Source organism: Nyctereutes procyonoides, unplaced genomic scaffold, assembly GCF_905146905.1.
Source record: "Nyctereutes procyonoides isolate TBG_1078 unplaced genomic scaffold, NYPRO_anot_genome, whole genome shotgun sequence".
Taxonomy (NCBI): Eukaryota; Metazoa; Chordata; class Mammalia; order Carnivora; family Canidae; genus Nyctereutes; species Nyctereutes procyonoides.
The window spans coordinates 40,243,688-40,259,134 of NW_026575120.1; the positions used below are offsets into that span (position 1 = coordinate 40,243,688).

Sequence of the window (15,447 nt, forward strand, 5' to 3'; positions counted from 1 at the left end):
TGGGAAAATCTTTTTCAGCCTCCAAATACCTATGGAAATGCTATAAAGAATTCACCAACCGCAGGAGACCAGTTATATAATCCCTGCAGTTATCACTCTGCGATTTCCAGACTAATATGAAAGTTTTTAGGCAGGAAAAAACGACTTCATCCCAGCACTTCCATGCAGAAAAGGAGAACAAGAAGGCTAGGATGAGTGCCTAGCATTTGGGCCTCTTAGACTCTGCGGCTAGGAAAGACAGGGCTTTTGTTTGGTAGTCTGGCTTGAAACACTGGTATTTTCACTAGTACAGAATGTCTCCTTATAGAGGGTAAGAAGGAGAATATCTCACCCTTTATCTGAATAGTTCTAATGGGTGAAGAGTGGGGCAGCCAATAGTTTTAAGAAATTTTCTTTTCCAGAAAATGTATATATGTTAGGTCCAGCTAGCTGTTTGGTTACATGCTGTTAGCGGGTTAACAAGTGGCAACTGGTAAAGAAAACGATTTTATTTCTTTAAATTCAACACTAAATTCTATCAGAAAAATCGGAAAACAACTTTGAACTTGCCAATGCAGGTACTTGTAAAGAGAAACTACTTTCATTTACATCGCACACAGTACTCTATACTTCCAGTCACCGAAGGTGTGGCAACACCTACTGAGTGTCCTACAATTTAACTCAATTGTGACACTATCTACCTGGAGAGGGCATCTGATTTCCCGAGGTTCAGGGCTCAATCCCACAAGACTTGTTCCCCTCCGTTCTTCAGATGCCAATGCAAGTCCAGACTGTCACTTGAGTTCTGTACCAACCGGTTCCAGACTGTAGGCTCCCATGATCCCCTCTTGGGTTCAATTTGCTAGAACAGCTCACAGAACTCAGGAATAACAGTTTCTTTACTAAATCACCAGTCTGTTAGAAAAGGATGTAACTCGGGATGTAAGCCAGATGGAAGAGACACACAGGGTGAGGTGTGTGTGAAGGGTGCGGGCTTCCAGGCTCCCTCCGCAGTGGGACCTCTCCCAGCTGCTTCACAAGGTCTCCCAACCCCGTCCTTTAGGATTTCTCTGGAGCCTTCATTACGTAAGCATGATTCATTAAACCTTTGGCTATGGGTGACAGAACTCCAGCTCCAGCCCCCCTCACTCCCCAGGGGTGGGGGAAACGGCAGGTCTAAAAGTCCCAATCCATCTCTTTATGTCTTCCTCAATTTCTTTCAGAAGTGTTCTATAGTTTTTAGGGTATAGATCCTTTACCTCTTCGGTTAGGTTTATTCCTAGGTATCTTATGCTTTGGGGTGCAATTGTAAATGGGACTGACTCCTTAATTTCTTTCTTCAGTCTCATTGTTAGTGTATAGAAATGCCACTGATTTCTGGGCATTGATTTTGTATCCTGCCACGATACCAAATTGCTGTATGAGTTCTAGCAATCTTGGGGTGGAGACTTTTGGGTTTTCTTTGTAGAGTAAAAAAATAAATAAATAAATAGGGATCCCTGGGTGGCGCAGCGGTTTGGCGCCTGCCTTTGGCCCAGGGCGCGATCCTGGAGACCCGGGATCGAGTCCCACGTCGGGCTCCTGGTGCATGGAGCCTGCTTCTCCCTCTGCCTGTGTCTCTGCCTCTCTCTCTCTCTCACTGTATGACTATCATAAATAAATAAAAAAAATTAAAATCTTTAAAAAAAAATAAAAATAATAGTAAATAAATAAGTAAGTAAGTAAATAAATAAATAAATATAAAAGTCCCAATCCGCGCCTGCCTTTGGCCCAGGGCGCGATCCTGGAGACCCGGGATCGAATCCCACGTCGGGCTCCCGGTGCATGGAGCCTGCTTCTCCCTCTGCCTGTGTCTCTGCCTCTCTCTCTCTCTCTCTCTGTGACTATCATAAATAAATAAAAAAAATAAATAAATTAAAAAAAAAATAAAAGTCCCAATCCTTCTAACGCCTCGGGGAGCTACCCTGGCAACCAGGCCCATCTTTGGGGGCCTTCCGCAAGCCATCTCATTTGCACAAACCCAGGTACTGTTCAAAGGGCTTTGTTACAAACACCAAGACACCTTTACCACACTTATCACTTAGGAAATTCCTAGAGTTTTAAGGCCTCTGTGCCGGAAACAGGGTAAATATTATAATTCACAACGTCCCAACCTGATTGGTTACAAAGCTAGTTTAGTCAGTATACTAATAAAAAGCTTTTAGGTGCTATTATGCCTGTAATGAAGGGACAAAAAAAAAAAAGGAGAGAGAGAGAAATTATAGGCTTTTAATCAGCATTAGAGGTTTTATGAATTAATTGATCAAAAGAATTTCAGAGAAATGCATATAATGTAACAACTCAAATGCCAGCTAGGGGGATCACAATCACCTGTAGTGGTGAGGTGAACTCCAGTCCAATATTTCTCAAACTCTCCAGAGGAAGAGCTCTAAGTGGGTAACAGAAACCAACCACCTTGAGCCTCAGTATCTGAGCTAAAAAAGCTAAAAAGGACTCTAGAGGCAGCAAAAGCCTCTAAGGGACTTGGGTCCTACTGATTGTGTGAACCTCAGCAAGTAAGTTACTTCATGAAGTTCCTATTTCTTTATCTGCAAAACAGACATCTCCTCTTTGAAAGCACATGGTAAATCCTCAATAGTTACAAATTGTTCAGTTACTTGTTCATCTTTATTTTTGCAATGAAGATGAAATTCACAAAAGCTACTTGCTACAAAATACTAGTTTAGTGGCAGAGTCTAGCTTAGAGCCTAAGCTCTTTGCAGAATATCCAGTAGCCAATGGGAAGGTGCCCTTTAAAAATATCTTTACAGCCTAACCAGCTCTGTATTTCAGACAAATATTATCCAAACGCAAATCTACCTACAGGCCAAAGTGGGACAGCAACTCATTTCCTTCCTAGCCTGCTGTTCAAGCAACATTTCTACCATATAAAAGTCTTTGATTACTACTCTAGAAGGGCATTTTCCAACCTTTTCTGACCCATCAATACTTTGCACGGCAACAGATCTCACCGTATCCATGGGGGGGGGGGGGGTGTTAATCACTTTTGCAAATTTAGTTTGTACTATTAAATAATTTCAATGTGAAAACATTTCAGATCAAGATTTTATAAATAAGGATACTCACATGGCAGCTTTTTCCATTTAGTATGATAGATCAGTATACTAATAAAAAAAAGTTCATCTCAATAGAATCTTTAAAATATTCAAAAGATATTTTTTCCATTTACCAAATAATATATGGTGCTTATTTTAAATAATTCATATGCATGATTTCCAACGAATTTTAAAAGTAAAATGTTTGGTTTAGAGACTCCCTGTCTATTAAGCACAGGGCAGGTTTCTCAATAAACAGTCATCAGTTCTATGATTTGTAAGGCACAGGGTAGGCGCTTAGGCACCTACAAACAAAATACAGTGATATTTCACTATTAGGCTTTGGCACTGAAAACATAGAAAGCTCCTTTAGTGACTAAAACTTGAACTATTTAAAGAAAATCTTCTAATTTTCTTAAATTTGGGGGGCTTGCTTATAAAAAAGCACTTCTCAGATGGTCTTTAGTATCAAAAACCAAGGCACCAAAAAACAGACAAAATAGACATGATGCTTTGTCTTTCTGACACGTTTTTAAAACTTAATAGACGTTTGGATATGTGAATTTAGTGCACGTGAATGTGAGGGATAAAAATCATCCTGAGGGATCCCTGGGTGGCGCAGCAGTTTGGCGCCTGCCTTTGGCCCTGGGCGCGATCCTGGAGACCCGGGATCGAATCCCACGTCGGGCTCCCTGCATGGAGCCTGCTTCTCCCTCTGCCTGTGTCTCTGCCTCTCTGTCTCTCTCTGTGTGACTATCATGAATAAATTTAAAAAAAAAAAATCATCCTGAGATAAATTTACAGAACTATTATTTTACACTCCTCACTTTTTTCCAGTTTCTCAACCTTTTTGATCTTAATCAACAGTATATGAAGAGTATAAATTAAGACTTTACAACAGTATCTGATAATAGGAAGAAAAGTTCACTGGGGGATATATATAGTATAGCCATGCAAAACTCACTTGGATAAAATCTCCAAGGCTCTGCTTTAGGGGCAGGGGTACTATTTAAATAATTATGTATTGAGTTGTAAGGAACTGATCGCCCAAGTTTTCATGGCTGTGGTCCTGAATCCACTCCTCAAAAATTTTATTTTTATCTACTACGTACAAGACTTTTTTCCACAGTCACCATGTAGATGAGTAAAATAAAGCTTAAAATGAAGCAAGAGAGGGAAACGAAGCACAAGGGATGTGTTGTGGTATTTCTCTCTTTGCAGAAGATAAACTGTACAGCTTAGCTGGTAGAGGGCAAGGGTGTTTTGAGCCAAACAAGCTAAACAGTATCTTGCTAAAATGGTAAGGAAGACATTCCGAAAAAGAGGACAGAGCACACTTTCTATGTACAACTTCCCAGACACTAGTAAGAAGACCGATCAAGTTCAACAGGGGAAAGGTATAAGAAAATTATCAGAGATGAGACTAATTAGGAGTGCAGGCTGTTCTGTAGACTGCCTAGTTTCAGGAGTTTCTTACCTGAAATGACAGCCAGCAGAGACTGAGTTAGGCAATGGCATGATCTCCCACAGTGGTGTCTGACACCCAAAAGTGGCCCAGAGGCTTGCTTTCCCCCACCCCCACCCCCTTATTAAAGGAGGAGGTGTGCTCGCTTCGGCAGCACATATACTAAAACATTAAAGGAGGAGGAGTCATGTATGACTCCTATAGTGAACAAAAACTGAAAATTATTGTGAGGGTAAACTGGGTGCTGAGCAAAAGAACTGAATCTGTGCAGAAATAAACAGGATGCAGAAATCAAGTATATAACCTTTTAAAAACCATCTGTTTGTATAACAAAAAATGTACTTAACTGTCAAAATAGGTAGACCAAGCTTGCAATCCCATCACTTTTACATACCAGATTATAAGATCAAGGTTACCTTTGACCTGCTTTTAACATTCTCATTTATCCTCTAATAAATGAAAAGGTCTGAATTACCCAAACTGAAAATTTAAAGAATTACTAAATATTATTACTTTGAAAACAGCCTTATTTAAAAATTCCCAAAAAACAGGGGCGCCTGGGTGGCTTATTGGTTAAGTGTCTGCTTTCAGCTCAGGTCATGATCTCAGGGTCCTGGGAACCTGAGCCCCACATCGGGGAGTCTGCTTCTCCCTCTCCCTCTGCCCCCACCCCTTCGTGCACACTCTCTCTCTCAAATAAATAAAATCTTTTAAAAATAAAAATTCCCAAGCCACACAACTGTTTATATAAAAAGTTGGTTTTTTCACTTCCATGCTTCTGCAAACACATAACACTTTGTTATACTCCGAACTAAGTAACTCGTGGATTAAGTATAAATTCATTTTCACACAATTTAACTGAATTTAAATAATTCTTTTTTTTTAATTTAAATAATTCCACCTCCCACATTAACCTGACTTAACTTGACCTATACGTTGTCAATAATACACAAAATCAAAGCATGGAATAAAGGAGAAAACATTTGCAATACATATTAGAGAGAATGTGCACCAAGAATATCAAAGACCTCTTACAACTCAATCAGACCAAAAAAAAAAATTTTTTTTTAAATGGGTAAAAGGCTTGATCAAAAAAATGTACACAAATGGCCAATGAAGCACTTGAAAAGATATTCAACATCACTGATCACCTGGGAAATAGGATTTTAAACCGCAAAGAGATACTCAATACTCATTAGTCAGCCCAAACTTAAAAGACTGGCAACACCAAGTGTGAGCAGACACACTAACTCCTGCAGAGCCGCCAATGAAACCATAACCCTCCGTAAGATGGCAAACCATGTGGGAAAACAGTTTGGCAGTTTCTTATAAAATTCAATCATCATTTACCCTATACCATATAACACAGCAGTGCAACTCTAAGGTATTTAACCCACCCAAGAGAAATTAAAAAAGAGATGTCCACAAAAGACTTACACAAATGGTCATAACAGCTTTACTATAGCCAAAAACTGGAAGCAGCCCGTGTCTGTCCATCAGCAGGTAAATAAAAAAACAGCATATTAATACAATGGAATACTATTCAAAAATAAGAAGAAACTCCTGAAACAAGCAACATGGATAAATCTCAAAAACACATTGGATGAAAGCCAGGCACAGAAGATTATAGACTGTGTAATTCCTATGATGGGACATTCTTGAACAGGAACAATCTGATCAGCAGCAGGGAGGGAAAGATGTCAAGAGCATACAAAAGAATGGAGGACAGCCAAGTTACACCTGGAAGGAGGTGGGGGTCACATGGACGTATATACATTTGGCAAAACTCTTCAGACCATACTCTTCAAATGTGTGCATCTTACTGTATATAAAGTTCTATTTCAATAAAGCCGATTTTTAAACTGAAGAACTGATACTTTTCTAGAAAGCAATTTGACAATGTCCACTAAAACTTGAAATGTGCATTATCTTGAAACAGCAGTTGTCTCCTTATAGAAAGTTGTCCCACAAACATTCAAAGGTATGTATGTTCTATTCCTTTGAGGACAGATCACAATGTCCATCACAGAGGGTGTGATGACGCCTTCATAAACTGGAATACTATGTATTCTACTTAACAAAACAGCCTAATAGCACAGAGCCGCGAACAGCAAACTTTTTCTATGAAGGGCCACATGGTAAGTAGCTTGGCAGGCTACATCCAGTCTCCTCAAGTATTCTTTTTTGGGGAGTTTTGTTGTTGTTTTACAACTCCAACAAGCAGTAAAATCACTGGCAGTTCACAGGCCCTACCGAAACAAACAAAACAAAACAAAACCCAGGCTGAGAGTGAGAGACCATTGCCCCGAAAACAAAGTGAGCAAATCCAAACCCCAACTCTACAACTACCAGGCTGTTACCCACTCTATTTCTTATTACTGCACTATCAATATAAAATAAACGAAAGCAATGCGCACAGTGCCCAAGGCATAGCAAGCACTAAAGAAGTATCAGCTATTTTTTTCCATACAAAATTTCTCTGTATTGGGCAGCCCCCGTGGCGCAGCGGTTTAGCGCCGCCTGCAGCCTGGGGTGTGATCCTGGAGACCCGGGATCGAATCCCACGTCGGGCTCCCTGCATGGAGCCCGCTTCTGCCTCTGCCTGTGTCTCTGCGCCCCTCTCTCTCTCTCTCTCTATGAATAAATAAATAAAATCTTAAAAAAACAAAATTTATCTGTATTGACCTAAAACAAAACCATGCTGGAACAAAATAACTTGATCCCACTTTTGTAAAATAGATGTTTAAATGCATACTCATGTAAACACATTGACAAGTTTGGGGAAAATATACACCAACTGTTAAGGTTAGGGAACGGGATTGAACAGATCAAGAAAGCAAGCATTCACTTTGTAACTCTGAAATGTTTCAGTATTTTAAACTGAACACCTACTATACTGGTATCAATAGGCATTTCTGACATAAATAAAACACTGGTAGCACCATTTACTTTACTTACAGGTCCTAAGCACATATTTAAACTTGAGAAGTGTTTAATTCCATTCATGAAAAAGTCTACTGATTCTGAAAAACAATACTGGCACACTAACTAAAACTCTTTCATTCAACATTTTTTCCAGGTGTAGGTTTAAGGGATTCATATGTATGAATTCATTCAACCCTCTCAAGAACCTTCTGGAATGAATACTGTCATTATCATCATCAATATACAAACAGAGGACTTAGGCATCAAGGATAACTTGCCCAGCGCATAACCTGGCAGCTCAGAGGCGGAACCCAAGCAAAGTGACTCCAAAGACCACACTTAAAACTCACCTGTATCCTCCCTGGAGTACACACACCATTACAGCTCTGCCTGAGAAAGAAATCTGCAAAGATACCTTTTGGGTTGTCTAGGGCATTAGACCATCCCTCCCATAAAACTACAAATTAATCTACTTTTAAATATAACCTCCTGACTGAGTCAAATAAACTCTTCTTGGGACCAACATGTCATTAATCATCCAGACTAGCAGATAACATTGTTATCTGAAGAATGAAGCAGGTAATTATGGAGTCAAACAATTTAAATCTGGATCCTGACTACAAATTCCCAGCTGGATAATCCTGGACAAATTCTTAAACCAAAGTTTCTATCATCTGTAAAGGTTTGCAGAGTGGTCCCCGTAACATTGTTTAAAGGGTCTTTTCTTCATTATAAAATACACCTAAAATTTACACTATAACAATTTTTAAGTGTGTATACATAATTCAATGGCATCAAGCACATTCAAAATGTCGCCCAGGCATCACCATCACCCAAGCCCAGAATTCTTTCGTCATCACAAACAGAACCTCTGTGTACTGGTAAACACTAATTCCCCAATTCCTCGCTCCTCAGCCCCTAGGAACATCTATTTTACATTCTATCTCTGTGAGTTTGCCTATTCCCAGTATCTCCTATAAGTGGAATCATACAATTTTTGTCCTTTTGTGTCTCGCTTATTTCACTTGTTAGCATGTTTTCAAGGTTCATCCACGTTGTAGCACATATTAAGAAATTCATGCCTTTAATGGCTGAATAATACTCCACTGTATGCGTACACCACGATTTGTTCATCCGTTCATCTGCTGATGGGATGCAGGGTGGTTTTCACAATAATTAAACATAAAGCATCGGATGTAAATAATACCACAATAAGAAATAAACCAAAGGAATGAATAAAGCATCTGGCAAATAGTAGGCACTTTACTGTCTTTTTTCCCCTTTGTCTCCGTCAAATTTTTGTACCATGTAGTAGCAAGATATGGAACCATTTTAGAAACATATCAGCTATGCCTTTTGAGATGTTATTGCTAATCTACACTTATCATTTTAAAAGAATGAAGAACATCCCAATAAATGATGTGTAATTACGCTGACACTACTTCCTTCAGTTTTAGCTTCAAAACCTACCACGAATTATTCCAGTAAAGAACTCATCAATTTTAACTAGACAGCTTTCAGTTAAAAGATTTACTACTGTCTCCGACACTTTCTCCTTTTATTTTTGGACAAGGACCATCAATACTGACATCAAATCAAATTAAGCAGATACTATACGCAAGGTATCCAGACGACTCATCAAGCTTCTCTCTAGCTGCCTGAAATACCAAATATGAATAGCAAAAGAATACCTAAAGGATATAGAATTTTGAGTATCTTAGAGTATTACAACTAGGAGAAGCCTTGAAACTTACCCACATTGATGATTATTTTTCCTAACAATTGCTGCGTCTCAAAGAGGGAGAAAAACACCTTCCAAAGTTCCATCACAATATAAACATTAACATAACCTGTAGTATGCTTTGCAAAGTTCCTTTGTCAAATTATTCCCCCATATTTCCTTCATTCAACTACTAAACCCTCTATTCTCTAGCAACTACTAGGTATACAAAGAAAAACAAGACAGAGCCTCTGCCTCAAAGCACTTAAGAGCGCAGTGAAGGTGCCAGATGCATAAACAAGTGATTACAATACAATTTGATACATGCTATAATAAAAGTATGAACAAAGCCCTGTGGAACACAAGGGTGCCTGGGAATTCGGGGAAGGCCTCTAGAAGGCAAAGGTATCATCTGAGTGTGAACCTCTCTCTGAATTTAATGAGCTGTTCATCTCCACTCATGCTCTCCCCCAAAGATTTCACCTGTATATGCAATCTTTCATAATGCACAGGAAATGCTTTCATCATTTGTAGTGACATAAAGACTCCAAGGCAAATCCGTATATCATTTCTAATTGACCTTAGAATACATTAGACCGCTGGAAGAACTTCATTTGTCAGTGTTTAAGAAGCAGATCAACTTTCTTAATCACTATTTAGGCCAATACAGAAATTCACACTCCTTGAGCATGGCAGCTCAAGGGATGGCAGATACTCTAGAAAACCCTCACTAGGACTTGGAGAAATCTGCTTAAAATTTTTAAATGGCCAAAGCTGGTATAAAAGTCTCAGAACTGGGGATCCCTGGGTGGCTCAGCGGTTTAGCACCTGCCTTTGGCCCAGGGCACGGTCCTGGAGTCCCCAGACCCAGTCTGCCGTCAGGCTCCCAGCATGGAGCCTGCTTCTCCCTCCTCCTGTGTCTCTGCCTCTCTCTCTCTCTATGTCTATCATAAATAAATAATCTTTAAAAAAATAAAAGTCTCAGAGAACTTTTATTTTGCCCTAAATCAACAAGTGTTTTTTTTTTTTATCACTGCTACTTAAAAGTGACTTGTATATACTCACAATTCAACCAGAAAAAAAAAAAATTTAAGCCAAAGCCCCAAAAAGGCTTTTTAAAAAATTTTTGTGCCACGTATAAGGACAGTAATTATCAGGGATCCCTGGGTGGCGCAGCGGTTTGGTGCCTGCCTTTGGCCCAGGGTGCGATCCTGGAGACCAGGGATCGAGTCCCACGTTGGGCTCCCGGTGCATGGAGCCTGCTTCTCCCTCTGCCTATGTCTCTGCCTCTCTCTCTCTCTCTGTGACTATCATAAATAAATAAATTTTTTTAAAAAAGGACAGTAATTATCAATTACAGAATACACAAGGGAAAAACTAGAATTTATCCTAAAAGATCCAAATTTCTGCCCAAGATCTGCATAGCTCATCTCCTAACAGTGGGCAAGAACTATCGGGACTTTTTAATAGATAATTATCGGGAGCTAAATGTAAACATCATTTAAGCATCTCAACCCTGAGGCAGCACCTGGGACGTCCGTTCAACGGTTGTCCAACGGTCTCTGCAAAATATCCGTAATAAAGGCTTTCACACTGCGTTTCTTTTGTCTCCATTTTTATGCAACCATAGGACAGTAGGTGCACATTAGCTCTTTATCAGAACGCAAATCAAGAAGAGTGCCTGTGGGTCTCTAAATTCCTTCTCTTTGAATATGTTCGGCTTCCACAAAAATCAGAAACGAAGGTGCAATTTTCCTAAGTTTCCAAGAGTTCAAACATCACGTATCCTGATCGGTCTACAAAAACGCCTACAGGAATCTCTGCATGTAGGACCAGAATCCCATCTAGCCCCAACTTAGACCCTACGAAAAGACCATCAAGATACATCTCAAGCATCTTCGTCTTCCTGCACACAGAATCATCAACAGTGGTCAGGCTCTGAACACCTGCCCACTTTATTCCTAAATACGAGAAGGGAGTCGCTGACGCTCCCGAAAAGAGGAGTGATGAGAAACCAACTCCAAAGCCCCAGGGAAGTACAGATCAGAATTCAACCGTACGAGCATCAGACTTTCTTTTAAAGATCTTGTCTCCTCCTCTTCTTCTTCTTCCCCAAAGGCTGCTTCAGGTAATTCTCAAGCGCCAAAGAACGCGACCGCTGAGCTCCGGGACCAAGAAGGCCAAACCGCGCGGAGGACTTTTCGATTGCAGAGGCGGGTGGTCATTTCCACCCGAATCCTTTAAGTTTTACGGGTCCTGTGCTGCAAACAAAGGAAGTTCGGCTTGACTGCGGGCAGCGCACGTTCGGTTTCTTAGGCGACACACATTTTCTGCGTCCGGGCTCTCCTGCCTCCCGAACCTATTGTTCAGGGGGAATTAAGACCCGCCCGTGGGAAAGGGCTCGGCAGCTGCAGACGCGTCGGCCGCGGGGCCTGGGGGCCGGGGGGGCCGGGGGCCCGGGGGGGCCGGGGGCAGCGGGTCTCCTCGGCACCTGTCGCCCTTCCCCGACGCACCCCCAGGGTGGCCAGGACGGCCTGCAGTTGCTTTTCTCTCTTGGAGACGTCGACTCTTTGCAAAGTGGGAACTCCCCGAGACGCGCCGAGTTCACCCAAGTTTTCCGAAAAGAGCACGCTCCTCGGTTCGTCCCGTTTCCCGAAAGGGACCCCGCGGCACGGACTTCGCGGGGACGAGGAGACGGGGGGGAGCGGAGGGGAGGGGAGGGGACGGGGGGGGGGGAAGGGGCCCGCAGACCCAGGAAGCCGAGACGGGGCGGACGGCCCGGCCCTGCCCGCAAACTTAGGAGAAGGGCGGCCCGGCACCGCCTCGTCCGCGCGGCCGCCCCGAGCCCCGGCTCCGGCTCCGGCTCCGGCTCCGGCTCCGCTCGCCGGGCCCGCGCGCGGGGAGGGGGCGAGGGGCGGGGGGCGTGGGGCGAGGGGCCGAGCGCCCGCCGCCGGGCCCCCCGCGCCGCCCCCGCCCGCTGCCAGGCCCGCGGGGCTGCCCCGAGACGCCGGCCGCCCTTTGTCTGCGTGCGCCCCGGCGGCGCGGTCCCACCAACTTGTGTGCGCCCCGCGCCCCGTCCCGCCCGGGCGCCCCGCCGCGACGCTCCACACAAAGGAGCCCGCGCGCCCGGACGGCGGACGGCCGAGCGCCCCCGGCCCAGCCCCGCGCCCGCGGAGGACCCCTCCGCGCGCCCCCGCCCGCGCCCGCGCCCGCCCCCACCCGCGCCCCCGCCTCGGGCGCCCGCGGCCCCCCGCCCCCGCCCGCGCCCGCGCCCGCCCCCGCCCGCGCCCCCGCCTCGGGCGCCCGCGGCCCCCCGCCCCCGCCCGCGCCCGCGCCCGCGCCCCCGCCCCGCGGCATCCCCGCGCCCCCCGCCCGCCGCGCCGGCGCCCGCGACACCCCGCTCCGGGCGACCCCCGCACGGGCAGCGCGGCGTTGGGGATGTCCCGGCGCCGCCGCCGCCGCCGCCGCCGCCCCCCGCCGGGCTCCAGGGCCCCGCCGGCCGGCCGGCCCGACAGCGGCGCGTTACCTGCGCCCCGCGCCCAGCCCGCGCCGCTCCCGCTCCCGCCGCTCCCGCCGCCGCCGCCGCCGCCGCCGGGGCCCCACCGCCTTCTGCGTCCCCCCGGGTGTCGGGCGCTCCCGGACCGAGCGCCAAACCCGGCAGCCCAATCGCCAGCGCTTTTATTTGGCCCCCCCTGTCCAACTAAGCGCCGCCCCGATTGGCGGGCCGCGGCGGGCTCCCGTCCAATCACAGGGCCCGCCGGGCTCGGAGGCGCCGCGCCAGCCCCACGCAGAGGCGCCCGCGGGACTCGGCCGGGCCGGGCGGGCGGCGCGTGCGCGCGGGCGCGGGCTCGGGCGCGGGCGCGGGCGGGCGCTGAGGGACGCGGCCGCCGAGTGGAAGCGCCGCGCCGTTTCTTTGTTCTTTGGCGGAACGCACGGCGCCTCTCGGGAAGGCGGGCGGGCGGGCGGGCGGGGACGCGGGGGCCTGCGCAGCGCCGGGCCCGGGCGGGGAGGGCGGGGTGGCGGGAACCGGCCGGAGGGCGGGACGGCGCGCTCGCGGCGCTTGGCGGGAACCGCCGCCTCGGAGTTCCCGGGCCCGAGAGGCGGGGCGGGGCCGAAAGCCAAGTTTGAACCAGTTCAAAACTCGGGGGTGGTAACGGTTGCAACTGCCGCGCTCTTTTCCCCGCGCGCCGGGCCGGGCCGGGCGGGGGCGGGGGGCGGGGGGGGGCGGTGCACCGGGTTAGAGACCTGGGCGGCTGCGGCGCCCCGCACCTGGGCCCGGGGCGGACGCCGAGCTCGGACCCTGGCAGCGCACGTGTCGGCCGCCGTGCAGGGGAGATAAAAAGGAACCGCTGCTCAAGGACCGCCGCGGTTCCCTCGCCTCCTGCTAATGCTTCTGCAGGACGAAGACCCTTTCCGATGATCACTGGGCGATCTTGGAGGAAGACCTTGTCGCACCCGGCAGGAATCAATCGGGAACGCGTCGTGTTTTAGGGCACAGCCTCCTCCCCCTTTGGCTCTCATCTGTCAAGGAAGTTAAGATCGGTCCGAATTTATTTAGCAGGACGCAGTCATGTAGTTAGTTATAGGATGGATGCAACTGAGCAGTTAGAGTAGGGTGCGGTGGTAGGATGCGAGCATCACTCATGTGAACCGGGGTTGCACGCGGAGAGTCAGACCCCGGGTCACCTACGGACTGCTGAGTCTAAACCCCTAAGGAAATCGTGTGTGTTTTATGTATGTATATTCAATATTGTTATGATATTGTAACATTATCATATATTAATGTAATATGTTAATATGTTAGATTTAATATGTTGTTATAATAATATAATGTATATATTATATGTATGATTTTTTTTGATTAGCTCAGACTTTTTAATGACTCAAGTCTTGGTCTGGTGATTTAAGCCATGATTTTCCCACCTTTTCCTAAATCGTCGTCCAGTTGCTCAGCTGTATTCCCGACCAATTCAATGTCAGGATTACATGCGGCGGGAAGCCACAGAGGAAAATAACCGTGTGCCCAAATGGAAGCACGGTTATGAACATAGAATAAGTGCAAGAGTAGGTTGTGCATGTGAGATGTAACTGTGAAATGACGCAAAAATCCATCTACCAAACACCCAACAGCCACCAATACGTTCTTACTCCGAGGTGAAAGGCTCCCATCTAGACCAGCGATTTACAACTCCCTTTTTAAACAGCAAGTTAAACCTCAGAAGTTAACTACTTATCCCTAAATTGCTTGTCAAGTTACTAGCTTTACCTGTACTCTATTAAATATTAAAACAATGTGCTCATTATTGAAAGAAAGGTCAAGAAAATAACATTGACCGAGGTTATCAGAAAGCGAATCAAAGACCTATATGAACACATCATAGGAATCGCTAGGGCATTTAGAATCAAGGAATGATGTTGGATCAAGGTGCTTCCACTGCCACACACACACACACACACACAAATCTCAGAAGAGGAAGTTTTTCTTGGACCCTGAAGAAAGCATAAGCTCTAGATGGAGGAGGCAGTGAGGACAGCAGAGATGAAAATGAAAATCTACTCGCAGAATTAAAGCTGAGAGCTCCAACTGGGAGAGTAAGAGAGTCCATTAGAGTTAAGTGAGGCTGTATTAAATATAATGTGTATGTTTATAATATGATACATATTTAAGCTAAATAGAATATGCAGGCTGACTTGGAGCAGGAAGTAGGGACGCCGGTGGATCACAATACTTAGTTCAGTGCTGACATTACTCAGTTAAGCAAGACATTTTAGGTCACAGTGATGGCAGGAGAAAGGGATAATTTGAAAACACTGCCAAAGGATTTCATCATATATGGAGGGCATACAGTGTGCTGCAACTCCGTTTTGTATATTGACAAATACAGGAGAGTTGGGAGGGAGGAGTCTGTTCTCCATACTAAGAATAAATTTCTGAAGATTTCAAGCAGGGAAAGCAAGACAATGTGCGTGTGCCTGCATGTGTGCGTGGCAGGGTGGTGAATGCTAGTCACCATCGGGGTGACTAAAGAGGGGGCCTAAGGAAGCAAAAAGCCGAGCTGATCATGAGGTGAACGTGAAGGGTGAACATCACCAAGCTTTTCCATTTCTGTAAAGGTGCTCAGCTTACAGCTGTGCTACTACCAGCGGGTCAGTCCATCCTCCGTTAAAGACACAGATTGCACTGTTGGAGTTGCAGGAAGAAACCAAAAATGGGGAGTTAAGCACTGAAGTCAGGACGTACCTCTACCTGAGTGGAGGTTATA

General features: G+C 45.8%; 1 protein-coding gene across 4 annotated transcripts in view; it reads right to left on the bottom strand.

The window, feature by feature from the left end:
• EZH2 (enhancer of zeste 2 polycomb repressive complex 2 subunit) overlaps positions 1-12,745 on the bottom strand; it is a 65,616-nt gene extending 52,871 nt beyond the window's left edge. For 2 of the 4 annotated variants that reach the window (XM_055334936.1, XM_055334932.1), the window contains exon 1: positions 11,245-11,459. Coding sequence is in view for 1 of the 4 variants with exons in the window: in XM_055334937.1 (XP_055190912.1) it covers positions 11,245-11,250 (6 nt within the window). In the remaining 3 variants the exon portion in view is untranslated. Of the gene's footprint in view, positions 1-11,244; positions 11,460-12,710 lie in introns of those variants that run through there. The other 2 variants (XM_055334933.1, XM_055334937.1) reach the window with 2 other exon arrangements.
• Between the last annotated feature and the right edge of the window lie 2,702 nt (positions 12,746-15,447).